Source organism: Rhea americana, unplaced genomic scaffold (assembly GCF_003343005.1).
Source record: "Rhea americana isolate MKP2758 unplaced genomic scaffold, rheAme1 scaffold_357, whole genome shotgun sequence".
Classification (NCBI taxonomy): Eukaryota; Metazoa; Chordata; class Aves; order Rheiformes; family Rheidae; genus Rhea; species Rhea americana.
The window spans coordinates 411,320-437,084 of NW_028186487.1; the positions used below are offsets into that span (position 1 = coordinate 411,320).

The 25,765-nt window shown below is 45.0% G+C and overlaps 3 protein-coding genes across 3 annotated transcripts in view; 1 reads left to right on the forward strand and 2 right to left on the reverse strand.

Annotated features, from left to right (window-relative positions):
* The window catches only part of PTGES2 (prostaglandin E synthase 2), a 7,516-nt gene extending 6,548 nt beyond the window's left edge, over positions 1 to 968 (reverse strand). The window contains exon 1 of the mRNA XM_085312037.1: positions 881 to 968. Coding sequence (XP_085168163.1) covers positions 881 to 968 — 88 coding nt within the window. The remainder of the gene's footprint in view (positions 1 to 880) is intronic.
* Positions 856 to 4,822, forward strand: BBLN (bublin coiled coil protein). Its single transcript, XM_085312096.1, has 2 exons — positions 856 to 1,054; positions 3,665 to 4,822. Exons 1-2 carry the CDS (start codon positions 967 to 969, stop codon positions 3,850 to 3,852), a joined length of 276 nt encoding a protein of 91 aa, XP_085168222.1. The 5' UTR covers positions 856 to 966; the 3' UTR covers positions 3,853 to 4,822.
* A 31-nt stretch (positions 4,823 to 4,853) lies between these two features.
* On the reverse strand, positions 4,854 to 24,393 carry CIZ1 (CDKN1A interacting zinc finger protein 1). The gene is made up of 15 exons (XM_085312095.1): positions 24,122 to 24,393; positions 21,945 to 22,060; positions 19,289 to 19,455; positions 17,962 to 18,097; positions 16,996 to 17,056; positions 14,088 to 14,167; positions 13,624 to 13,703; positions 12,779 to 12,961; positions 12,300 to 12,430; positions 11,796 to 11,880; positions 11,029 to 11,142; positions 10,520 to 10,696; positions 9,791 to 9,860; positions 8,572 to 8,693; positions 4,854 to 5,608 (listed from the first exon to the last, which is right to left on the reverse strand). Exons 1-15 carry the CDS (start codon positions 24,226 to 24,228, stop codon positions 5,003 to 5,005), a joined length of 2,235 nt encoding a protein of 744 aa, XP_085168221.1. The 5' UTR covers positions 24,229 to 24,393; the 3' UTR covers positions 4,854 to 5,002.
* Positions 24,394 to 25,765: the final 1,372 nt, after the last annotated feature.

A 25,765-nucleotide genomic window follows, 5' to 3' on the forward strand; every position in this document is an offset into this window, starting at 1 on the left:
CCCAAAATGGCGGGCGCGGTTTTGTGCTCGGCGAGTCCATACAGCGCAATCCCTCCCTTGTGAAGCTGTAAGACCCACAGGCGCAGCGCGCTTTGCTGTACGGAGCTTCTCCGGTGACAAAGCCGGCGGTTAGACGCGTAATGTGCCTGACGTTAATGTCCACTGAGGGCCCAGCACGGGGTCCAGCTCGGCAGCGCGCAGTTGGGTTGCGCTGGAGACACGATGAGAACTGGCTGCCACGTTAAATGAGGACACGACCTTTCCTTTCTTCTTCGCCCCCAATACCCACTTAATTATGGGGCCCTCGAAGCAGTTTTACCTCAGGAGCACCGCTCAACTGAGCGCTTTAATTGCAAGTTATTTTTATCCCGGAGACAGCTCTCCGAGGACGAAAATAAATGGAGCAATGAGACATCCCCAGGTGGGGCCAATGATAAGGAACGGCAAAGTAAACTGCGCTTATTCTCTCGAGGAAGAGATTTGAAGGTGACCTCGGGGCGGCTCACGGCGCCCGGCGAGCCCGACCCACCGGCCGCGGGCCAACGGCTCCGCGGCTCCTCACAGGGAAGGAGGGGAGGAGCAAGCAACGGCGGCCCCCGCTGCGCGGGCCTGCGCGCGGGGCAGTAAAAGCGCCGGTGGTGCCCGCGCTGTGCCGCCTGTCCGCCGTGGCCGGGGTCTCCTGACGAATGAGCCGGGAGTCTTTGAGGAAAACACCGCGAAAACGGCGGCAGCTGCGCGCGAGGCGCCCTGACCCTAATCGTGGGCTTTACCTCAGCGCCGCCGGCCGGGCTGCGTGACGAGCGCGGCGCGGAGCTCTCCCATTGGCCAGCGCTCCGGCGTTCTGCCGCTCCAGCGGGCGCCCCACCCCCGGCGTTCTAACACGCAGTCGAGACGTTCCAAAGCGTTCCAACGCCCGCTCTCGGCGTTCCGGCACGTTCCATCGCGCCGTCCTGCCGTTGCAGCGCCATGTCGGGGCCTAACGGGGAGCCGCACGTGACGGCGGGCGCAGCCGGGCGGGACGACGGCGGCGACGATGACAGCTTCGGGGAGGAAGGTGGGTGGGGGCCGCGGGGTCCAGCCAGACCGGGCTGCCCTGCCTGGCCCTGCGCCCAGGGAGGCCGCATCTCCCCTCGCTGCCTCGCGTTGTTTGCGCTAACTGTAGGGTTAGCCTTTTTCTAGATTTATTGCTGCAAGTCACTGCCTTGGGGATTAACGCTTGCCAGTGAACTCTATTTATTAGTTTTCCGAAACCAGACCTAGTGCTTGCCAGGACTCGTCTGATGACCTTGTGGTTACATAGGCCGAGGCGGAGGAGATGATTCCTTCCCCCAGTGCAGCATGGCAGCTATTGCATGTTGCATTGAGTTGGTTCTTTTTTTGTGTGTGTGTGAAAAGCTGATTTAGTGCTTTTGTTAGGGTACAAGCCTTGATGACCAAGGAAAAAGGATGTTCAGATTTTGAACCCACAGGAGAGATCGCATGGGTGGATCTGGATGAAGTAATTGTGGGYGGAAAAACTAATGTAATCAGCTTGGCAGATTCCACTTTCAGTCACTTCTGCAATGCCGAAGTATGACATTTTTGATACTGTCCTGACCAGTTAAACAAAAAATGGATGGAGGAAATGAGAAAATAGTAGAGCTCAAATGGGTATGTAGAGGTCATTCTTAATATCACAAGTCTTTTGAAGAGTAAGCACATAGCTGCTCTCCTCTTGAACGTGGGGAAGAGTGAAGCTTTGCTTTCCCTTTCCCCAAAGATAATTGAGTTTCCAGCAAGCACAGACCTGACCTGCACAGGTGAATCTTGTTGTTCTGGGTGACCATCTCACAGTGACAGGAGGAGCATTTCTGTTGCTGTAGTACCCCAAGAATGGTAACAGCACCACATCATCCAACAGCGATTTGTGTTTCAAACTTCTTAAAGAGCTAAGAGATGCAGTGGATGGATGGAGAAAGTCACTAAATATGATTTACATCAAGTCTCTACATTAGGCTATTCTGTTTGTAATTAGCTGAGGTTTTGTGCACACTATCTAGTTATAATGATCTGTAGATATTACTGATTTAGTTGAGGGAAAACTCAGGATCACTTCTTTGATCTCCCAACAGGAGACTGGTCAGTATGTATGGGCTTGGTGTGACACCAGTTAGGAAATGATGAAAGTAACTGACTTTACTCATCAGGGTCTAGTGTGTGCCAGGGCTCTGGGCACTTTGCCCACAAGGGCACCAGGGCTCAGCAGCTGAGCAGGGCAAAGCCAGGCTTGTGAGCTCAGCAATTTTTCAGCATGGCTCAAATGCTCACCTCAGAGCTCACTAGAAAGGTACCCAGAGCACCTCCTCCTCATCATTTTCTCTGTTCTCTGTTACTTCAGAGTGCTGTTCCAGTCAGGTGCTTTGTGTGTATTACACTTGGCTCTAATGCTCTCCCAGCTGCTCAGAGGAATCTGGTGGAGAACAGCCAGCCGCAGCTGGGGAGGTGTGAACTTGTCTCACTTATGCAGGTCTCTTCCTCTCCTGCAGCCCGTAGTCCCCACAGGCCTCAGCTCATCGATCACACAGCTTGACGCCTTCCTCCCATGCTTGCTTAGCCTGTGCATCTTCGGAAGGGAATGTGAGACCGGTTCCTCCTGAGGTCTACTGTAACCCCTGGGTTTCCAGCTCATGCCAGACTTCCAGTTCCTAATTAACTTGTCAGCAGAGGTTTATCTTGTCTGGTTTTCCAGTGTGGCTTTTTGTTTTTCTCCAAGATTGCATGGATATTGCTTGGAGCAATTCAAAAGCAGGGTTTTTTTATAGCAACAACACAGCTATCTTCATCTGATTAACAGTACTAACACGCATTGCTGTGAAATGCCACTGTATTGGGACTAACAATTCTGTACTTGAAACAAGCGCTTTAAGTAAGAAACTGTAACTAGGGAACCAACTTCCACTTCACTATTCAATTTGTCTATTAGGTTGCATAAATCTAACAGGATCATTTTGAATGAGTTTCTTCTGTTTTTAACTTGAAATACCCAAAGTCTTAATGGTGCATGAAAATGCTGTGGATGGACTTGGTGTTCCACAGTTATTTCACTTTGGAAACTGGTGTGGCTCTGTGGCATCTTCAGGTCTCATCCCAGCTTCTGCCACAGTAAAGACTCTCCTGTTTTGGCTGCCTGACCCAAACCAGGCCCTTGTAAGACACAACTCAGCCTGGAAGCCTTAAACAAGTAATTTACAGAATGTAAACTCTCTGATATGCTCCCCAAATGCTTGCATTCTCATCAGGAAAGATGATCCCTAAGGCTGCTAAAAAGGCTTAGTTGTCCTTGGGATTTATTTAGTTCAGTTGCAGATCCCTGCACATTAGCCGTCAGCCTGGGATGAGCTATTTATGTAAGAGATCAAAGGCTGTCGGATGCGCTCAGAATGCGTTTCACTGTGCACAGGTTATTTGCCTTCGATCTTGTTACCAGTCTTGCTTTCCCATTGGTCTCATTTGATCAGTGAACACAATACAGCCAGGATTCAGTTACATTTTACTTCACCGAACCTATGGCAGGTAAGRCATGGCCAAAATGCTGTAGGCATGTTTTACAAGAGCTGCTGCTGCCTTAACTGACTGCAGTAAGAGAACTTAACATTGTTCAGTCTCTCATTTCCCTTTCCTTTAGAATACGCAGCAATAAACTCCATGCTAGACCAGATCAACTCTTGCTTGGATCACCTGGAGGAGAAGAACGATTATCTACATGCCTGCTTGAAAGAACTGCTCGAGTCCAACCGCCAGACCCGCCTGGAGTTCCAGCAGCAGCAGCTTCAAAGTGAGCAGCAGAACATGGGAGACAATGTGCAAGATTAGCAGGCAGAGCCTGCTGCCTAGTTGACTGGCCACAAACTGTCAGTTATTATCACTAAGGGGACATTTACTCGTTGCTGATTTAACGTAAAACTCGAATAGAAGAGTACTTCCTACCTGTTATGTGTCCCTTCCTGTGGTTGTGTCCTGGTATTCATCTCTACGTTCTGCAATGTGATGTAAAATGTGATGTAAAAAACACTTGCAGACATCTTAGACCAGGCTCTTCTATCCCCTTCCAAGCAGATGAGACAAGCCACTGCTGTGATGTTTTTGACTGTCGTAATTGGCAGCTGCCTACCTCCTTAAGCTGCCATTAAGGTCTCAGGCCTTAGAGAGAAGCATAGCAGGTGGTTAGCTTCCACCACAATGACAGCTGTATAGAGAAAGGAGATGGGGTCTGCCTGCCATGGGCTGTGAACAGTGCTCCCTGTACATTTTGACAAGAGTATGCATTGAGCTTTGTGGTCTGAAGTCTTACGAACCTGTCAGAATGGCCTGGAGCCAACATGGTAAAGTGAATCTTACTACATTGTTCTACTTTTGTACAGTTAAAAGTTTTGGGGGGAAGTTAGGAAGTTATTTATTTAAAAAAATAATTGTTTTATTAAAAAGTTTTGAAACAAAATTTGTTCCTAAAGCCTTCAATATGAAAACAGACCGTCTTAAGTCTTGTACTGTTAACAGATGACCAAGACACACATCCTTGCCTAGCTCAGGATACAGTCCTGGTCCAGGAGTGCGCATCCTTGAAAGAGAACTTGTTTGAGGAGCAGAATGTCTCAACTGGACATACAATCGAGATTAACTACCTTTCTAACTGGAAAGGAAACTGAGAGGAGCTACAGAGGATTCTTAGGGAAAAATCAGAGTACGTCCATCTAATCCCTGAACCTTGTCTCTATGAAAATCAGATCACCACCTTCTTTCAGGTTCAACAACCCAAGCCTCAGTCTTTCCACAGAACTAATGTATCCCAACTGTACAAGTAATAGTCAACACCATTCTGTATTAGACACGCTAAAGCCAGGCTTATTTTATTCTTAAAATAAAAACAGCAGTAAAGTTGAAGGTTTTCGCTCTATTAAAAGACTCCGAAAATAAACATTTCCAGCAAATATCATGGGTAAAGGGCTCTCCCTTTAAGGCCATTCTATCTGGGCTTGCGCCTAGTAGAGCGCCTGCACCCAGCAGAGGTAAGACTGGCTGCCTCACCTTTGGCAACAGAGGAAGGCTCAGCTGCTTCCTCCTGGCCTGTGTTTGCTGCCTCATTCCGTTCTAACCCCCCTCCGCTCCCTGGACCCTGGCAGTTGTCTGTGCCTTCACTTTGCCTGGCTCCAATGCCTTCTTCCTCCTTACACTCAGCATGTCCCAACAGCTCCCCTACGGTGCAGCTCTCTTCAAGGAGCAAGCAATCGGCACTAGTGGTAGCGGACTTGTTCTCCTCCTGTAGATTTCCTTCTTCTACAACCATGACTCCACACATGTCATGAGTCTTGCTGGCTAGACTTTTGTCCTCTGCTACAGAGGTGGCCAGCTCATCCTTACCCTCTGGAGACTGTGAAGCTGGTTCTTGTACTGCCGACAACTCTGTACCTTCCTTGCCTATCCCGTGATCAGCATTCATCTTCTTGCTGGCATCGGCAGCTGTAGTAGGAGGCTGTTTCTGATCACCCAGCAATTGGGAGCTGGAGCCCTGGGAATGCAAAGGAGCCTCGGGGTAGGCAGCTGGGGCACGATGCCTTGCTGCCTTGTATCTCTGCAAACATAAATAAACCACTGTGAGAGATAAGCCCAGCCCAGTTACTGCAGCAAGTAGCAGCTGGTCCAGGAAAACCTGTACAAAGACAGCAGTGAGTGACAGCTAGAATCTGCAAAGGTGCATACTGTCTCAGCAGCTCTCCTGGCCTGGCTGCTGAGCCTTTTGAACAGAGAAGGGTTAGCTCCTGTGAGGAAAAGTGCTGATATTAGAAATTTAACTCTCTCTTGCATTACTTAATGCTGAGTAAGTGCATGACATGTAGCTCCTGAGACAAAATCATGTTTTGATAACTGTTCATCTCAATCAGGGATTTTGTAGATACAACACTAAAAAAAATGAGAACTCTTGCCCAGCCACTGCCAAGATTCAGCTCTGGACATGTATCCTGGACACACATGACTATGGGCTGTCCTTAGCTAGAGAGGAGTGATTTAACCACCATGAGAAGAGTGTTTAACCACCACAGCAAGATTTAAGTTGAAAGCTTAAGATTTTTCATTCTGCTGATATAATCTGTGCAGTCACACTGCCCTATGCACGAGGATCAGAGAGCCCTTCAGTGAAGCTGTTGTTGGGAATACTACGATATCAAGAATATCTTCTTTAATATCTACAAGGTACAGAGATTTTCTCTAGAATGCAGTTAAGCATATTATCAATAAAATGACTCATTTACACTAGCTACCACTGTGAACCACCAGTGGTCTGTAAAGAGATAAACAAGGCCACTCTCTCTGGACTGGATTTCAGAAAAGCAGTAGCTCTGCTACTGGTATCTGATATGCATGAAAAAGCTGGTCTTCAAGTCCCAGACAGATTTTGAACTAAGGGAACAAAACAGGCTTTTTCTTTTCCACAGCAGTTCCCTTCACCATCAACTCACTTTCAGCTTTCTGCTAAAAGGTCCCTTGAACTGGCACTACCATTACACCTAACAATTTAAAGAAACTATTTTGAGTGTACTGGCTTTCACCACTGTGTAAGGAGTGTTACTGCAGTCTAYAATGTGGAATTAAGGTGCTTCAGACAGCCAGCTTTACATTTTAATTCAATTTATCACTGCAGGCTTTTCTTTCCATTTCCTCAAATCATAGGATTCTTTTCATGGGCAGGGTATTATATTCCCCACTTCTAACTACTCAGAAGTATCACGTGTAATAAAAGTATGGTCAGGGCCATGGCTACTATTTGTTTGCAACATTCATTCAGTTTCATTTTAAAAAGTTTTCCCAGAACTACTATAGGTTGCTTTCAGAAGAGGGAGGAGAATAACTGACAGTTTCTGTTCCCTAGTGCTCTGAATAGAGTGAGAGGCTGGATACCATTACACACTGGGGTAGATCAGTTGAGTCATAACTTTGAACCAAACTTTAGCTAGGCACAAGCATGCTGGTTTGTTTTCAGAGTGATGCTGTGAACTCCCTCACCAGCAGGCAATTYTCTGTTTCAAAACCCTTTGCTGAGCTAATCTGATGAGAAAAAATTCTTTCAACCTCAGAAACTGGAAGGGATTTAACTCAAACTGTGACAACTCTGAGGCCTCTAGGCAGTCAAGATGAATAGTTATCTGTCTGGAGATATTTAGGGTTGGACTCTTGTCCTTCCAGGTCACTAAAACATCCATTTGAAGGGTGCCCGATCAGCTCTAAATGGGCCAGAAGGGAGGCATACACACTGCTGCTGCAGTTTCACTCCAAGCTGATCTAAAGTAGGGCAGGAAAGTTTTGTTCCAGAAGTGACTAGCAGGAGTGAGAGAGGATGAGCAACCCCTGAAGGAACAGCTGTAGTCTTCTCCAGCTATTTGCCATTCCAAATCCACAGCTCTAAGTGCTGATTTCTGCAGCAACCCCAGCCTTTGTTGTAGGCAGCAACAGCAGACTGGGAACAGTTAACCTGTCTGAAGATTAGCCAAAAACTACTACGATACAACAAAGACTGTATCTGTGGTAGGGAAGCACAACAGCTTTTGTTCAGGCAGGTTTGGGGTGCAGGCAGAAGACAAGGTTACAGTGGAACCTCTCTTCTTAGCAGGGTCAGGGAATACCACTCTCCTACACAGGCAGGGCCCAGCAGTGGTCACCAAAGGGAGAGAGTACAGATGGTACAAGTCCTGCATACCCAGCATGAGACACTAATCCAGCCCCTCACCCACRGCAAGTCAACAAAGACAGAATGATGAAGGCAGACTCCAGACCAGCTCAGTAGGGAAAGGTCCCACATAGGAAAGCAGCAAGGGGGCAATAGGGGCATTACTGCTTCTTCAGATGGAGCCAGTAAAGCAAAGGAGCAGCATCAGTTGGCCRAGGTTTGTGCTAAGGAGTTTCTAGAAAAGGTAGCAGACAAACTGACTAACTTCCTGCTACAAGTTGAACCTTAGGGCCCAAATGGACTCTCACTGGCACCTGGCTTGTAGTTTCCATCATCTAAATAGTGCTGTAATGTTTACTTCCACATTTTTAAGATGTTTATCTGATATTACCTGACCCCTTATGGATGAACCACACCTGCAATTCCAGTTAAAGGAGCTGTTCCTGCAGTCAGTGTAGCATCACATGAAAAAGATGTGTATGTACCAACTTTCTTGAACAGCCTCTTTCTGTCTAGCTCTTTCCCCATTTTGACCCACCTTTAATCTTTCTAACAGAGAAAAGAAGATGCCTAGATTTGAATGAGAGACTCCACAGGTTCAGCAAACAGAGCAGACACTCTGAGAAAGATTTCCAGCTAGAAATGGGCAACAAGATGACAGCAGCAGTAGCTGGGAAGCAGGACTGGACTRGTTTTCAATCTACAGGGGTGATGGAGACAAGCACAGAGCACATCAGGGAAAGCTGTGGCATGATGGACATCAAGGATGATGGAAATCAACTGAAGACAAGACAGCTAACGTGGAGGAGTCACTGAAGAGACACGCACAGGGGTAACAAATGCCAGGCCATGCAATTGCCAAAGGGTCTAACCTGAAAGTTCTCAAAATGCATCAGGGACTTGCAGTGTGCGAGCCGGGCAGCAGAGTCGCTATGGTAGAATTTGTGACACAGCCTGCAGAGGTAACCTGCGACGGGGACCAGAAAATCCAGGCCTGCGAAACGGGAGGGGAAGGGAAATCACAGATCACATTGAATGGAACTCAAAATAATGAAAGTATGTTAAAGGGAAATTAAAGGTGGTGGTGGKGGGAATAAAAATGGAAAGCTTTGCTTCTGTTAATCAGGGATTTGCAAGATGACTTGCTGAATATCTCATCTTACCACAGAATGGCTGTGTGGCTGATATTCAGAGAGAAATCTGGCTACCAGAGCAAAGAAACTAAACAGAGTAAAAAGAAGAAATAAAAAAGAAAAGAAAAGAAAAAAGAATACAATGGAAAACTACAGAGAACATGTGATCTAGTGTAATGGGATCAAACCAAGCAGAAGACAGCAGGCGCGCAAGAGGAACACGCAGAGAACATTCACAGCATGAATCATTATTCCATCTGCCACATGATAGTGGAAGGTTACAGCAATGTGGAAAATTGGTGTAAACAGAGCTCTCCTTGGGCACCAAACAGCCTCTGCAGAGCTGCCCTCCTCACAACATGAGTGGCCATTAGAGGTTTGAAGTCAGAGCTGCTTACATGGTGGGGACTGGAGACAGCCATCTGGAGGCAACACTGCCCACCAGTTCAGAAACGTGTCTGAACAGCCACTAGGTAGAGCGTGGGGGTTCTGAAGCAGAGGAAACATGCACAGTCTGGGCTCTGGCAGAGAGCTCGATACTGTCAGCACTGCTCAGTATTTCTATAAATGCTGCATTTCTGCTGGAAAATGTTCTGATCAACATGCTCTCAGGCTACATCCTCTTTCCAGAGCATCCTTTATTTGCTATCTTTCCTCAGTACTTCTCCTGCCCTACTTGTTCTGTTCCCTACCTTGCTAAAATAACTGGCTCTCATCTTTTCTTCCTAAAAGACGAAAGGTAGCTGACAAACATCAATCATATCCTTATGTTTACCACTGAGCAAGAGAGCAATGTTTGGCCCTTTCTCCAGGCAGCAGTGACCTGCACCAGTCTGATGCAGATGCTGGAGCAGTATGGCTCAACAACTCATTACAACAGTAGGTAGATACAATTCTTTCTTATAGCTGTGACCAGAGAAGGCTTTGTGGGCCCCAGTGCTTAAGTGTGCTTGCTTACCATAGGCTGTATCTGGACAGTACTTCTCACTTCCTTCGTAATCCTCCAGAGTCACTTCTTTCAGCCCAGTCTGGAAAGCAGAAGAATGTTAGTGCCTAGTGCACCTACACCAATTCCCTTCCTGAGCCTGTAGTTTTTTACTGTTAAGCCTGGGAGCAAACCAGAGGATTCAGGTACCAGAGAAGGAGTTGCACAGCATCTGGTTAGGGACAACTAAAAATAYTCAGTGTCGGGAGACCACTTCATTACAAGGATTTAAAATGCCCCCAGCACTCCAACTGTGAAGCACCTTAGCCATGTACCTGCTCTTGATAATTGTTCTCTACTGGGAAAACAATACTTGTCAAGTAAATCTCCACACATATACATGCTACAGGACTAAGCTGCTGCTGGGTTACTCCAAGAAACTATGACAACATCTTTGTCAGAAATCTGTCCTCTCAAATAAACAAGTTGCTTCTGCTCTTCAGCAGCAAGATAATGTTCGAAAACACCAGTAGAAACTGCACAGCATAGTAGAAAAACCCTTCTCCATCCCATGAGTAGTGTATGGGTCTCTTTTGCACATCCTGTGTGCTCTGGAAGAATCCCAGAGTCCTCATCCTCCCGCTGCAAGGTGCGGAGTTGACTGGACAATTGAAATCCTTAGCTCAGTCAGCAAAGACCAAYTAAATTACAAGAGCCCAGAGCAGATTCTCAGATCAGACTTTCTCCTTTGTCATGGCATACCTGCTTGGCAGCAGAATCTTCATTCTCTACCAGCACTACATCAAGGTCTTCCTCCTCACCAGCTCCCTCTTCCTCCTCCTCCTCCTCCTCATCGTCTTCAAAACAGCCAACAGCATCCACTGTAATTAATTCCTCTGAATCTTCTGGGCTGCCCAGCTCCTTCTCTCCCAGCCTCACCTATCAGGTACAGAAAAGAAAGATCAGACCAACTTTGCACACTCCACCTGACCAAGGAAGACACCAGATGGCTGAACAAACTGCATTTGATGCCTAGATGAGGCTGCAAGAGAGGGACAAAGCTATCTTGCTTCTAGACGCATCCAAACCTTGCCCTTTTTTCCTTCATTTCTTTAAGTTCTGATAATGGAACTCCAGACAAAGATGAGAAGAACAGGGCTGGAAGAAATGCATGCCTTCTTCGTCATCTTAGTCAGGAAAGCTGAAAGTTAACATGCTCTGCAGCACAGCTGCCTCCAATGCTGCACAGATCTCTCCTCAGGTAATATTACCTCTTTGGCTTTCTGTTTGTGCTCAGGGGATTTCATATGCTCCACAAACTTGCGAGGGGTCTTGAAGTGGCGACTGCAGACAGTGCAAAAAGGACGGAGTGAGCGTTTGGCCAACTGAGGAAAGAGGGACGAGAAGATCCAGTAAGTCACAAGAGGCATCACTTTAGGAGAAATGCAGATAAATCTTCACTGAAACAAAGTCACAGCCCTTCCTAGAACAGGGAGACCACAAAAATGAGTYGTCTTTACAGCAGAAATGGATCCCTACTGCCAAAGAGATGGAGAATGTATGTGCAGAGCAGAACATACATGGTTTATAAAAGGTGTCCTTGCACTTGTCCCCTAGGAGCCAGTAACTACGGTGTCCTGCCCAAATTTTAACTTGAATATTTACACACTGCCCACCAAATATTCCTCTATTCAATTATAATTGATTAGGTRAGTATCTGTGCATACAAGAAGATGACAGACCATACTTATTCAGAAAAAAATCAAAACAAAACCACAACCCAAAGGTGCTTCAGGCGGTATTAATTTAGTATGACACCTGGTGGTTCAACCAACACCAGTGTTCAGAGACAGCAGGTAATATGGCCTTGCCCTCAGGCAGTGAGGATATTACAGGCAGAACTTCCCGTGCATCTCTCCTCTCCAATCATCTTTCCCTTGCTGCTTGTGGAAAACGAGATGTGAGACACTTCCACTCAATCTCCATGAAAGGTCAGGACAAAGAAGAAATTCATGCTATGTTAACAAACACAGCATACCTTGTGTTCTTGGGTCCTGCGATGTTTGATTAGATCCCCTGTGAAGTGTATCTGACAAGTGTTACACCATCGTTGCTGGGTCTCTCTGAAGTGAGAACAGAGATATAAGTCACACCTTTTTACATTCTCCAAGGAATACTGCAGCCTGCAATCTGTTCTCAGCATTATTTTCCTAAGCATACCTATCTTCACAGACTGGTATTTATCTTCGCTCCTTCCCTGCCACTCATACATCTTCATGTAACTCATGTTGACAAAAAGGCACCAGTCAAAACAAATCTCCAAGCTGTATGAAAAACTACACAGCAGGTTGATGTCAACACTGGAGTTCTTCAGCAGTAGATTTGCTTGAAAGAGATTAAAGTCCAAGAAACTACAAGGATTTTGCACTTTACCACCCGTAACACTGATACAGTGAGGAWTTTTGCAACCTATGTGGGTCCACACAAAAATTTTGTTAGGTCCACGTTCAGATTTTGTTTTCTATAAAACACCAACACCTACCCATCTTTCTCTGTCAGCATCTTCCGCTCCTTCACCATGGGCAGTAGAGAGACAAAACAAACATTGCTCATGTGTTGAATCTCCCCAAGTCGCTGCTGGTGTTGAATCCCAGCCATGTGGGATTGGAAATTCTAAGAGGTAAGTTAGGAGAAAGTCATATAGATGAATTCAAAATACAGAAAAATAACAAGTATGAGCTATGCTTTCCATTCTCTTGACTGATGTGTAACAATGAATTGGTATAAAAGCTTAAGAGCATGGTTGCCTGTGGGTCCACCCACACTGGTTCTSTAGCACGTTGCTTGCCAGCTGCTTAGAACAAGTTTTTATCTCCTGCTCGAGAGCTTTTTTTATGCTCCTTGTTCCTAAAGCATGAGCTCTTGCTAACATGTCTCCTGCTGCATGTCTTCCCCATGGCAGCTGGCCATCCAGTTCTTTCCCTTGTCCCTCCCATCCCCATCAGACCTGATGATTTATACCTGCTGACTGCAGCAGTCAGTCTTGCAGATGTAACAGTAGAATTTAAGGACTGATTCAGGGCTAGGATCAGCTGTGCCCACCTCACAGGTCCAGTGCCCTGGTTTCAGAGCTGTTGTACTGATAGCTCTGCTCTCGCTGCTCTGCTGGATAGTCACTTTCAGTGAACCTCCGGAGCTCAATACCTGCCAAAATAAAAGGTCAAGACTGATTCCAATCCCTCTGTAGGAAAAACTACAGATTATACCTTGCTTTTTAAATGCAACCTGTGCTCCCTATCCATTAAGAAAATGCATTTATGCTTGAATGCACAGGAGGCTGATCAAAAAGACCCTTATACACACTCCTTCTCCCAACACTGCTAGATCAGCAATGCCCATGTCATTAGTAACAGGCTTGTTAGTACAGGCAGTTGTTGCTATAGCTTCTGCAGACACTGTATTATCCTGTCCATGGAGACTGGAGCAACAGTATCTTGGTAAGAGATGCTATCAGCTCATGCTTCTCCATTGCTGAACTAAAGGCAATTCTGCACCACACCCAATGGAAGATGGAACCAATCAAACAAGGGCAGGATGACAGATCTGAAAGATCACTAAGCCACAAATATATCCAGTTATGGAAGACTATCAAATCTGATTCAGGAAAAAATGGCTAAATCTTTATCTGTTTTCACAGTTTACACAACTTAAGGACCCAGGTTAATGTCTGTTGCATGGGAAAGGCATTTGGTATAACAGGCTCTGTGGGTGCTAGCTTATTCCCAGTGTCAAAAGGGATCTCTGCAATGGAGGGGGAGGTTGTATGTTCTGTCCCAGTTAGTCTGCATGGAGTAGTGTCTACCCACCTCAGGGACCTTTGGTTCCTCAGAGAATTTCCTCTCTTTAGAGAGGTCTTCAGCTGTGTACTCCTTCACCCTATCTGTACCTAGAAACAGAGAATTCTTTTAGCTGCCTTAAAACAAAACAACCACAGAAAGAAACAAAGCAGCAGGTGAATGAAGTCAGGGATTGCTGCTCACARTGATGTTTGGCCACAAGCCTAGTCTATAAGCCTTTTTCCAAAGAATCCTTATCAAAGAGGGAAACTCTTCCCATCACTTGCATTTGGTAGGCTACAACAACAGCTTTTAGGGTACTATGTTCAAATACGTTTCCTAGATATTCTTCTCCTTCCTCCATCCTACATGGTTGGAGGAGGACATTTCTGAAGAGGCTCATGGGACCTACAGATGCTGAGTGTTAAGTGCAGTTTCAGAAAGGAGCGCCTTAAAAACACAAACATCTACRGACATGGTGCCCAACAACTCACCATCAGCTTGGACATGTGTGCTCAACTCTCCTGCTTCCTTGCTGCCTGCTGCATCCTCTAATGTAGATTCTTCCGTCACRCTTCAAAGATATCAAGAGAATAACCTTATTTGCCATGTCACAGACCAAGAGGTTCAAAGACACACCAATATACAGGCTGGGGTTTAAACCACCATGCTCTCCACTAAACTCCCTCAAATAAGTAAACTATTGGAAGTGGTACTTCAAGCAGGGATTTGACAAAAAATAAACAAACACACAAAACTAATGCAGAGTGGGCATTCTAGAACAGATTCAGAAACAGCAGCCAAATAATCCATCCAAAGTTGTCAGAACTCATTCTTTGGATAACAGCCCTCTCCTGCATGAGAGATAAAGAGGAATAATCTCATACAGGAAATATTCTGAGTAAGACCTCTGAGAACTCATTCCTGTCTCAGTGACCTGCAGGGAAATTGCAGTATCTGGACATTACTCCAGGCTGCTCTGTGTATGAGGGATAGCTGGAAGAAAGGAACAAGGAGAGATCTGTCAGAACCAAAGAGGTTCTCAGTTATGTCTTACAGGRATTTCATCATAACTGGCTGCTGTATTTTTACCAGTCATGTTTCACTCTAGAGTCCCCATAGTTCTGCTTTTGCAGGAAGTTTGTTTGGACAAGATATATATCAAATGAGTTTGCTTTGTTTTCTTTGTTATTGCTGATCTGATCTAAGAAGAAAAAAGATCCTGAGGGGACTGGTAAGAATAAATGGTTGCCTGACGAAGGGCACAAAATCTGCTTTAAAGTATCTTTCTCTATCCCTCATGTCTCCATCAGGACTAACACTTCACCACAGCTTGAATGTCTTTTCTCAGGCCAGCCCTATATCCCACCAGCTAGTGGTATTCTGCCAAGTGACTGTTGCCTGCAACATTCCGCGCAAGCAAGAATGCAGACAGTGCAGGTACTGAATCCAATGATCCAAACACACATACACCGCATAATTTATCAGATTGATAAGTGATAATGTAACTGGGTTACACAGCTATAAATATGCAGCAGGGTTTGGGCAGTGTAAACATGAAGAAAACAAGAGTTGCTGGCATTATTTGTCAAGTGCTGCCAGCAGGCTTAACACCATACCACACACAGATGGWGACAGCACTCCAGGGCAAGGGTTTGCAGTCTAAACTCAGATCTAGGGGAGCAAAAGCTATCACAAGCCGGAGCTAAGGAGGAAATGATATTATATGGATACTTGTCAGGCCATGCTAGAAGAAGTGGGTGTTCAAGGTGGATTTAAAGATGATGAGGGCTTTCTGCCCTGGAACGAGGATGTTGTTTCAGCCATATAGATGGCATGTAGGAGAAAAGGCAGGAATGGGAAAAACCTGAAATGAAGGAGGAGTCCGGTACTCCTGGCCAAAGTGAAATGACAGAATGAAACAAGAAAGGAAAAATAYGTGATGTGAATGGGGGAGATCTATCCTCATCAATGAAGGGCAATATGAGAACGGTAAACTATCTTTTTCAGAGATCCATCATAGTAAGTAAACTGAAACACTTCCTAAAGAAATAAGGAAGGATCTATTCTAATTAAATATCAACTATAATACATACAGCAAACCTAGCAGCCCCTAACTGCTGTTTAGGAATGGATTCTCCTAGTAGCAGGCTTGCTGCAGTGAGAACCATCATTCCTTAGACTTCATTCTTTTTTCAATGTATATAACAGTAGTTTAATTAATACTCTATTAAATATTAATGTAATTAAAATTAAATTAGCTTTGGCAAACAAATTAACAAAGCAAATGCTTAAATGCATTCATCTGAGCTTCAACTGAATATATTCACTTTCTTGCTAATTCATAGAATCCATAATTCACAATGATCCCTTACTACATATTATTTATCATTTTTTATGTTTTACATGATCAATATCTGAACATCAAATTAATCCTGGAATATTCTCCCCAAAGCTAGCTATTAGAGAAAGAGGTGAAGAAACTTGTCCGAAATTGCAGAGTGAATTGCTAACAGGGAAGATAAGAGGACCCAGGAGTCCTGACTCATAGTCATTAACATATGTTGGAGAGCTCTCAAATCAGTGCCTCCAGAAATCTTCATTCCCTCCCTCCTCCTCTGCTCCCACTGCACAAGCGTAACAGGGACAGTTCTGGGAGAGACGCAGCACCGCACAGATGGCATGAGGAGCTACATAACAGGCCCCTCCCGCTAGATGGCAACACAGCCTTGGCTGTCCCTTCGTGTACCAGTCGGAGAAGTGGGGAATGCCAAACGGGCCTGCTATGGCCGGCAGGCCTGCGCGCTGTTCCTCCCTCGAAGATAACAGGAGTGCCTTTGTTTATTTATACCCAAGATACAGGGSGACTGGCAGTACAATCTTTTCAGAAGATACAGGACCCAACACTCATGGATAGAGGCCCGAGTACTAAGGAGTATTAATTCCCTTCCCCTTMTCATCCCTAAAAATAAATTACCCTCTCCCATACCTGCTTTAACCTGCTTATTCCAAAGCTTTTCCTCTCTGCTGATACCTGCCTGCTCACTTCTCTTTTAGCATTTTGGCAGGAAAATGAGAGAAATAGATTAAAACGGAAAAGAACTCTGCTTCTTACAGGAACTCAGGCAGGGGAACAAATGACCACACTCCATTATGTTACATGCTTACAAGATGCATCTCTTATTTTTCATTCCCCTTGCTGGGTCACCATCAGGAGGAATCCCTACAACCCCCTACATTTCAGCAAACACTGTAAGATTTTCTGAGTTGTCCATGAACATCTGAAATACCTTTCAAATGTCAGACATCAGGCCAGTACAGTACTGCCCAAATTACTGAAAAATAAAATTAGACAACAATTCTACAGCTAATGACTATTTTAATAATGTATTCAATAAATACCTCTTCAGTCTCTTTGCTGCAGGCTCAATGTTCAACACAGATTCTGTTGGAGTTCTTGGCTCTGTAGGAAAACAGAAGATCTCCTTAGGAAAGCATGTTCCCTGACAGAATGGCCAATGCCAATAAAATTATGTTAAGAGTAAGTAATACTATCTATTTGATTATTCTGATTTTGCAAATGACAGTGACAAGGTTAGCTAATTCAAGAAATTAATAATAATCTAAGAGATGGAGTTCTATTGCAGATGTCACTGTAAGAGGCATGGCCCAGGAAGAGATCTGTGTTTCTGTCCACTAAGCAGCCTTAGTGCTATACGTAGGTGAGGAGAACACAGACCTTAGGAACTTTAATACATACCAAGGTAAGACATCAATCTGAAACTAATTCAGTAGTTTTTCCCAGTGCATATGAACAAGTTCACTAGTCGCAACCTCACCATTTGCCTACATTTTTAGATTGTGCACTCTTCAATCAAAGATCACATTCCCATGTCTTTATCATATCAGAAACTGTAAAGTTTTCATTCTGACAACCAGAATTCAAGTATTCTTTCAACTCATCTCTTCCTTAAAACGTTGATTGCAAYTGGTTTTGCTTTATGTGTGTTTGATTCCATGACATGTTGAGTTCAGCAKGCATAAGGAAATGTAGAAGCTTTAATTTCAAGATAGTTTTTTTTCTCTCCCCATTTTAAAAGGGGCTCACTGTCAAAGTGACTTCTGAGAGGCTTACATGCAAGAGATATGGAGTCAGTTTATTAAAAAAAATAAAAAAGAAAAAAGAAAAATCCAAGTAAAAAGGATACATGAAGCACACAGCAGAGAACTCCCCCAGGCAGTTCAGATATTTACAATTACAGAGAAGAGTAGCTGAGTAAGACTAAAACCATCTCCAGTCTGCAAGAATAGTCAAGAGATTCTTTATCATGCCTAGATGCATTTGTTTTACTACAGGCTCCCTCTTACCTGTGGAGGGTGAGGAGTTGTTCTGCTCTGACCCTGCTTGCACTTCCTCTGGGATTTCCATTTTCTCATCACCTTGCGTCTGAGACGAAGAACCTGGATCTAGTTCTCGCTTCCTGTCAGGGACCCTCTGAAAATCCTGCAATAGGCAGAGAGTTTCACAGCCAGCTCTCTGTCCTTCCACAAACTCAACATGTCACCTAAAGCACCAGAGTCTTACTTTGGGATATTCCAGCACATGGTGAAGAAGGGAGGAGGGGGATATACATGGTTTACATTGGACTTTCTTGCTTCAAGCAAGTTTACATAGCTGAACAGAGCAATGCACTTGAATTCCAGACCACAAACACCCCTTTAATTTGTTTGGTGCTTTAAATAGCAGCTGTAGGAGACCCTGCTGCTACAGAGAGCAGGGTTGCTTCAGAAAGACCCTGGCAAGATATGCTTCGGCTGAGAGGAAGAAGAGTCCCAAATAACTACTACTCTTTTTCCCTCTGGAGAAAGGACAGTCCAAGAGTGGAAAGCTACTTTATTCAGCACATCTTTTTGACAGAATGGGATTGGACATACAAAAGTTAATCTTAAAAGGAGAGAAGTGATGGTCAACTAACTGAAGAATAGATTTAGGACAAAAGAGGTCTTCACAGTAGRAGGAGTAAGAGGCAAGTCAAAGGGGAAAAACAAGCTGCAGTTTTGGTACTCCAAAAGCTCTGCTACTATACAGCAGCATTCAGTCAGGATTCCTCCAAAAYGTTTTAAGCATTCAGCAATTAAGTTTCATGACACCCGCATGAATAGGTATGATCCTGATCTTAAAAAAAGCCCAAAGAGGCACAGTGACTTGTCCATGTAGCAAGTCATTTGGGAACAGCAGCCTGGAGTGATATATCCCAACCTCTTATAATAGGCATTTGTCATCAGCTTGTTCAGTTCCCAGGCAGAATGAGGCTTTATGGGTGCTGCTCTAGGAGACTAAAGGGCAGCACTCCAGCCTCTGTGAAGTAAAGTGCAAAATACTCAGCCAGAATTTCTTCTACTGTAATTACTTTGAAGTAGATACTTCTAAAGGTTCCTTTTATTTTAGATCTAAACAGTTCTGCTATGAGAAATTCTTGGTCCTGGGCAAGAAAGGACAAGAAACCTTTGCATCATAAATGTAAATATGGACCACAAGAACCTTAGGGAAAGACGATGTCAGCAGCATTGTGCTAAAGCAGTTTTCATTCTAAGGCTTTCTCCTTTCTCTTTTATTCTCATCCACAATACAGCCAATTACTGCAAATGCAAGAAGAGCACAAAGCTCCCAAACAGTTGGAAATCACAACCCCACCTTGCGAAAAATCCGGTTCTGCCGTTGGAAGGGAAGGCTGGGAAAGCCCAGCCGTGTGGGCTTTAACGAGACCCCAACAGGTGGTGGCCCCAGGAGGGAATGTCTTGTAGCCTGAGGGAAAAACTGCTGCAGTGCTGGGGCTGTCATGTTAAATCCACGCAAGTTTCCTACAAATGCAAACATATGGTACATCACCAACCTGAAGTGCAAAGGAGAGAGAAAATCTCCCACTCATACGAGCAGCAGGGCAAGAGGGGCAAAGCTCCCCCACACAAGACACTGTGCTTTTCTGGGCACTTATGAGTGCTCTATACTTTACCCTTTTTGCCCCCATCCAGCAATCTCACGTCATAGTAACTATTACTATGCATTGGGCTATTATTCATGATTGTCACTGCAGACTTCGATCATTAGAGCAATTACTTAATCTGAGCACACTGGTGCTTGTGTTCACAACAAAACAAGGTCTCATTTTACAGAAATTCTCTGCAAAAAGGAAAAAGTCATCCCACATTTGTGCAGCTGGCAGCTCAAGCCATAATATGGACACTATTTAACACAGGCCAGCAACAACATTTCCTTTAAAATAACACTGGACTTTTCAAATACGAGATTTCAGTCCTCTCTGCCACCTGGTTATCATACAAGCTCAACATGTCAGCCTCAACTCAGACACTTGAGACGCTGCCATTTCCAATTATAATAGTCTGCTTTCTGAACAGTTCTCTTCAGCATCCACAGACTATTAACTAAGTTGCAACAATTTTCCCATGAAGGCAGTCTTTGCAATCCCCATTTTAGGGGTGAAGGAATAGAGGTACACAGATGCCTCAGCCACATCCTCAGCAGCTGTGCATCTTTCTGGAAACCAGCATTTATACTCCTGTTGTTTATTTCTCTCAAATTAGTGCAAATCTTGTCTGCTAGTAGCTGTTAAGATCAGGCCAGAGAAGTTTAGAGACCAGCACCCAAAAATCTGAAAAGCCAAGCTACGCTGTTTAAAGGCTGCAACACAATAGGAAGTACTTCCCTCACGTTTGTCTTTAAAAGCAATTTAATCTCTTCTTATTTATCATAAGTAATCTCTTACTGCAAAAACATGAAAGTGTATTAAAATATGTATTTAGCAATAAATTAGCTGCTGCTCCTCATTTAGTACCTTTGAAGAACTGTACCTCCATTTCAAGATTATTTATTTTTTCCTATTCCCACTGCTGAAGYCACGTGCAGTCACTGAATTATTTATGTTGGTGTTTCTTGGGTACAGAAATACTACAGCATTAGATATTCTTACATGTAACCCAAATCTGAGTGACCAAAAAATTCAGATCCCTAAGAAGGGCTGTAGTGAACACTGACTACACTACATGCTACCCATGGCTAGCTGATATAGATTATCAAAAGACAAGTCACAATTCAATGTAGCAAGTAAGAATRAAAAGAAAAAGAAACAACACTAGATAAGAATGTAGTAGAGCAGTCATTAATACACTTTGTCCTCCTGATGTATCTAACTTGCCTCTGGTCCTCGGCACACTATTCCTATACAGCTTCTCAATAAAAGATTCTCCTTTAGAGAAAAGCTCAGCCTATGCTAACATCAAAGGTATCAAAAGGAATATGACTGACTAAAGTGGATTCAAACTTTTTCCTRACACAAATACACATGTTAATCTTCAGTAAGCGGTTTGTCCTTTAATCACTGCCAGTTTCCCTACAACCCGAGAGAGATCTGTAGAGAGCCACTGGAGTCACTAGAGAGCCCTCTCATTAAACGGGCAAGAGAGAACAAAAGGCAAGTTAACAACATGCAGAATRAATCTATTGTGTTCACATCTGGGCATGATTCACAAGCAAGACAAAAAATTCTAGTCATTAATCTAACCCAGGTAATTTAAAACTATCSCTATATACTGATTTTCTTCTGTTGAAAAGAGCTACAAGGTTAAAATAGAATTAAAAAAAAAATCATAGCTTTATTCTTAATACCTTCACATTAGCATACTATTACGGCAGCTTCCTAAATTTGTTTTGAAAATATATCAAATCCAGCAAAATTTTACTCGCTTTGAAAACATAAGATGGAAGAACAGTGACATTATCCACCATACAAACTGGCAGTCATTTGAGATAACCAAAATTTCACATGACAATTGAAACCCAAACTATTTCTCACCATGATACACTTTATTTGTCTGTACTTCACTAGGCTTAGAGAAAGATCAATATCTCTTTCTGCAAAGAATATTAGTGCATATGTAACAGACAACAGAAGAAACTATTTAACCTTCCCACCTGAGAAAGACAAATAAACAATTAAAATTAAGTATTTTATCTAAATATATTCAAGTGAAAAACACTCTAGTACCACTTCTAAAAGGGAAGGCTTTTCTAAAACAAATATYGAGTATCTAAACTGATAACTTCTATTTTTGTTTCCAGTTGTGAACATTTGGGCACATGAGATTTTCAACAGCTGAAGAACCTCTATGATACGGACTATCAACAAATTTGAAGACAAAAAAAAAGGAGACAAACAGAACTGCCAAATACAGAGACTGCAGTGCTTCAGCAAGAACTAGCCATACTATGGTTTCAGTCCATGAAGGGTGATTAAATAGCTGCACTAAGTAAGCGTCTCCCATAACGACAGTACCTTGCATCTGTTGCATGAGTAAGGCCCGCTGAAGCATAGGATTGGCATTGAGTAGTGATGGTTGATTCGTTGCCCGTAAGCTCAGCATCTGTTGCTGCTGTGGTGGTGGTAAACCCCTGGAAAAGAAGGTATTAATCATACCAATCCAGTAAGAACTACCCTTCAATTTAATTTGAACAAGTATAAAACAGAGGAGCAAAGAACAGCTGAAATGCTCATATACATGCATTAAAAGATACTGTACACCAACACTGTATCCTCTTTCTTCCACTCTCCTGGAATTTCCAAAGCTGACAGATTGTCTATCAAGGAATTTGAGGTCAGAGAGAACTCCTCAGCACCAAGCCCACATAAAACCTGTCAAGTAGCACAAAAAAAGCTCAGGAGCTGACTGCAGATCTCCAGAATTATGCAGCAGCTCATCACTGGAAACTAGTGATTTAGATCAGCAACTACACTTAACAAATAAACAAAAAAAAGTTCTAAAAAAACAGAGTTTTCTTAATAGCCTAAAGCACATTTTCCAAAATTTACACCTCCCTCACAGAGCCAGACAGGTCACAATTGTAAATGGTGCCCCCTAACTGCAAGTATGGAAGAGTAAAATAAAGCAAGGGCTTCATATTTAAAACATAAGGGGGAAGAAATGAGCCGAAAGGGACTCTCCAGTCCTAAAGAGGGTGGAGCAGACGGGAGAGAAAAGCTTGAAGAAACTGGCATGCATTTCTTTAGGCGATTACAAGGTCAGGCCTACCTCTAACAACTACTGCTGACACAGCTAAATCTGTCAGGGCTGTAAAAAGGTACAAATATGGATCAAAATATCCAGGCTGATAAAAACAAAAAACAAAAAAGCAACAAAAAACAACTCTTAACAGTATTTTTAGCAGTTAAACTTCATGTTTGCTTCTCGATATTATTCCAATCCCAGAGCTAAGCAATTTATTCTGGAAAAGCTATATTTTTAAAGAATAAGATGCAGTCATGCTCTCTCTTAGTCGGCCGCATACTAACATTTTCAGTATAAGGGCAACTTTGCATATAGTACRGGACAGATAAAAGTGAAGGAAAGATTTAAGAGACATCTCTATTACCAGTAGACCAGAAAGATTCCCACTTTTAGCTCTAAAACCTATTTGTTATACAAATAAATATTATCACTATTAAATAACGAACCAACTTTCACCTTAAATTCACATCCCATTGCTTTGAATTTCCAGCACATAAGGCTTTCGAGAGAACAGTAACTGTAAATAAGCAGATCATTTCAGGGATTTTCTATCAGTTGTACATATCTTGGCTCATCATGGACAACCGTTCTTAGATAAGAACTGCTCTCAGATAAGAACAGTTGTTTTCTCTCTTCTATGTTTTAGAAAAACACTGCTTATTTGCCCTTTTATGGCTTGCAGATGTCATTTTCTTTTACCAAAACAAACAAATAAATCCACAGGCCCCCTCCACTCGCCCTCGTATCCTCAACTGAGTGAGTCTCATGGCAGAAATAAGTTGCCTAAAGAGCATCCGGTAATCTCATTCTGAGTGGGAGATGCAGCAAAAGGAAAAAGAGATATATCTGAAAGGAAGCTCAATCACTGCAATATAATCTATTTAATAAGGTTCCGCGAGACGCGTATATACATGTGAGCAGGAAAAGGCATTTTCCTCTCATCTCTCTTAGCTGAGCGCCCCTCGGACGCCCGCCCCCAACAGCCTGGGTGCTGTCCGAGCCCCCTCCTCCGCCCGAAGGGGAGACACTTGACTTCGGGGCATCTCGCTGGTCGCGACCCGCCCCGCGCCGCGCTCCGTCCCTCAGCGAGCGCAGCGCAGCGCGACGAGCGGCCCCGCGCGCCTCCCCCACGCCCGCCGAGGAGAGACGCGGCCGGCGCCGCGCTGTAACGCCCCTCACCGCGGCCTCCGCCGCCGCCGCCCCCGGGGCCYTTCTCGCCTCGCTCCCCCCAGCCCCCCGCGCCGCTGCCGTGGTCCCGCTTCCCTCGGCGCCCCCCCGCCCCGGCGGCCCCCGCCTCCCTTTGTCGCCTTCCTCGCCGAGGAAGGGCGGGCGCCGCGCCAGAGCCGGCTCCGGCCTCCGCGGGGCGAGGAGGGCCGGAGGGAGCCGGGGGAGAGCGGGTCCCCCGGGGCCAGGCCCGCGATCCCCGGCCTCGCGTAGCGGCGCTTACCGGCCTCCCTGCTGCGCCGGGGGGTGGTGGTGGTGGTGSTGCTGCTGCTGCTGGAGGAGGTGCTGGAGCTGCAGCAGCTGCTGCTGGAACTGCTGCTGGTTGAACATGTCTGGGGAGCCCCGAGCAGGGCGAGCCTGAGACAAAACACGGGAGGGCGAGGGAGGCACCGGCTGCGGGGCTGGTGCGTATCAGCCTAGCAGCCATTGAGCAGGGGAGCCGCCGCCGCCCATTCATTCACGGAGCCGATCCCCCCCCCTTCCTCCTCCTCCTCCTCCGCCTCCTCCTCCTTCCCCTCGGGGTCACGGCGAGCGGCAGCCGCCGGAGGAGGTTCCCAAACCCCACCTCCGAAACGCGCTCCCGCCCGCCCCGCTCGGCTCCGCTCCGCGGCGGGGCCTCCCCGCGCGGCCCTCCCTTCCCTTCCCTTCCCCTCCCCTCCCCTCCCCGCCCCGCCGGCCGCCGCCTCCATCTTCCCGCCGAGGGCAGCGGCAGCCGCCGCCGCGGGGCAGCTCCGCGGCAGGGCGGCCCCGATGCCCCGGGGGGCGCCCGGAGGGGACGGGCTCCGCCTGGCCAGGGCCGAGGACGGCTCAGGAGGGGCAGCACCTCGCGGCCCACACTGCTGGGCGTCTGCTTGGGTTTTTCAGACGGTCCGGGGGAATCTCTGCTACCTGTCTCGCTGAGTCGGAAAAAAAAAACGACCCAACCCAGCACCCTCTGTGGCCRTTTGCTGTGCTCACGTCTTGGCGAACCTGCCACGAGAACCTGCAAGAAAGCACACAGRGATTATTGCAATATTATTCTCCATTGTAGCTTGAGATTACTTTTTAGCAAGTCCATCTGTTCCTTTTTTATTTATTTTATTTTTTTTGGGGGGGGGGTAGAGTTTGCAGCAAAATGTTTCCTGTGGCACTTTTCCAAAAGTAGTGAATTAATATTTAAGTGTTTATCCAATACACATTGCCACTATATGGAAAAAAAAAATCCTGTGACTGTCATTTCTTCTTATATGAAACCTAGCTAGGGTAAAGATGCATTCAGCTGTTTGCTGTTCTAGAGAATGCAACCTGCAATAATTACTGTATAAATAGTCTTATCATTCATGCCAATAAAGACTATTTGTATCATTAAAGGCTGCAGGATTGATTTTTAGCTGAAAGTATTGCAAGCCGAACACAATCATTGGTGATAAACACTTATCATTAATACTTTTCAACAAAGCAGTGTATGCTGACTTTTCCTTCGGGCCTTTTCATACTGTCCTGATTTTACAATAATCAATTTGGAGATGACCATCTGTATTAACCAATGACCGGCTGGGATAATGCCCAGAGTCCTTTATCCAGGCAGTCAAAGCTGTCTGCACACAGAGCAAATGCTCTCCGGTTAAGCATTAAAGCTTAAGCATCATCCCAGGGAATACGTACATGGAGTAGAAAACATATGTGGAGTCTATTTCAAATCATTTCACATAATTGATCATTTTTGCTCCTATAAGTTAGCTATTACAGAAACTACCAGTCTGACTAGTTTGCAGTGATGAGACAAGGGGTTCGTTTATGATTTTACAGATGCCCAGCTAGCCCCTGTGCTAGCTGGACACCCAAAAGACAGAACTAAGGTTGTAGAACTAACTGTAAAGCAAAAACA

Coding starts and splice junctions, on each gene's coding strand:
- BBLN (XM_085312096.1), top strand. CDS start 967: ATGTCGGGGCCTAACGGGGAGCCGCACGTGACGGCGGGCGCAGCCGGG. Junction 1,055..3,664: donor TGACAGCTTCGGGGAGGAAG/GTGGGTGGGGGC, acceptor CCTTTCCTTTAG/AATACGCAGCAATAAACTCC.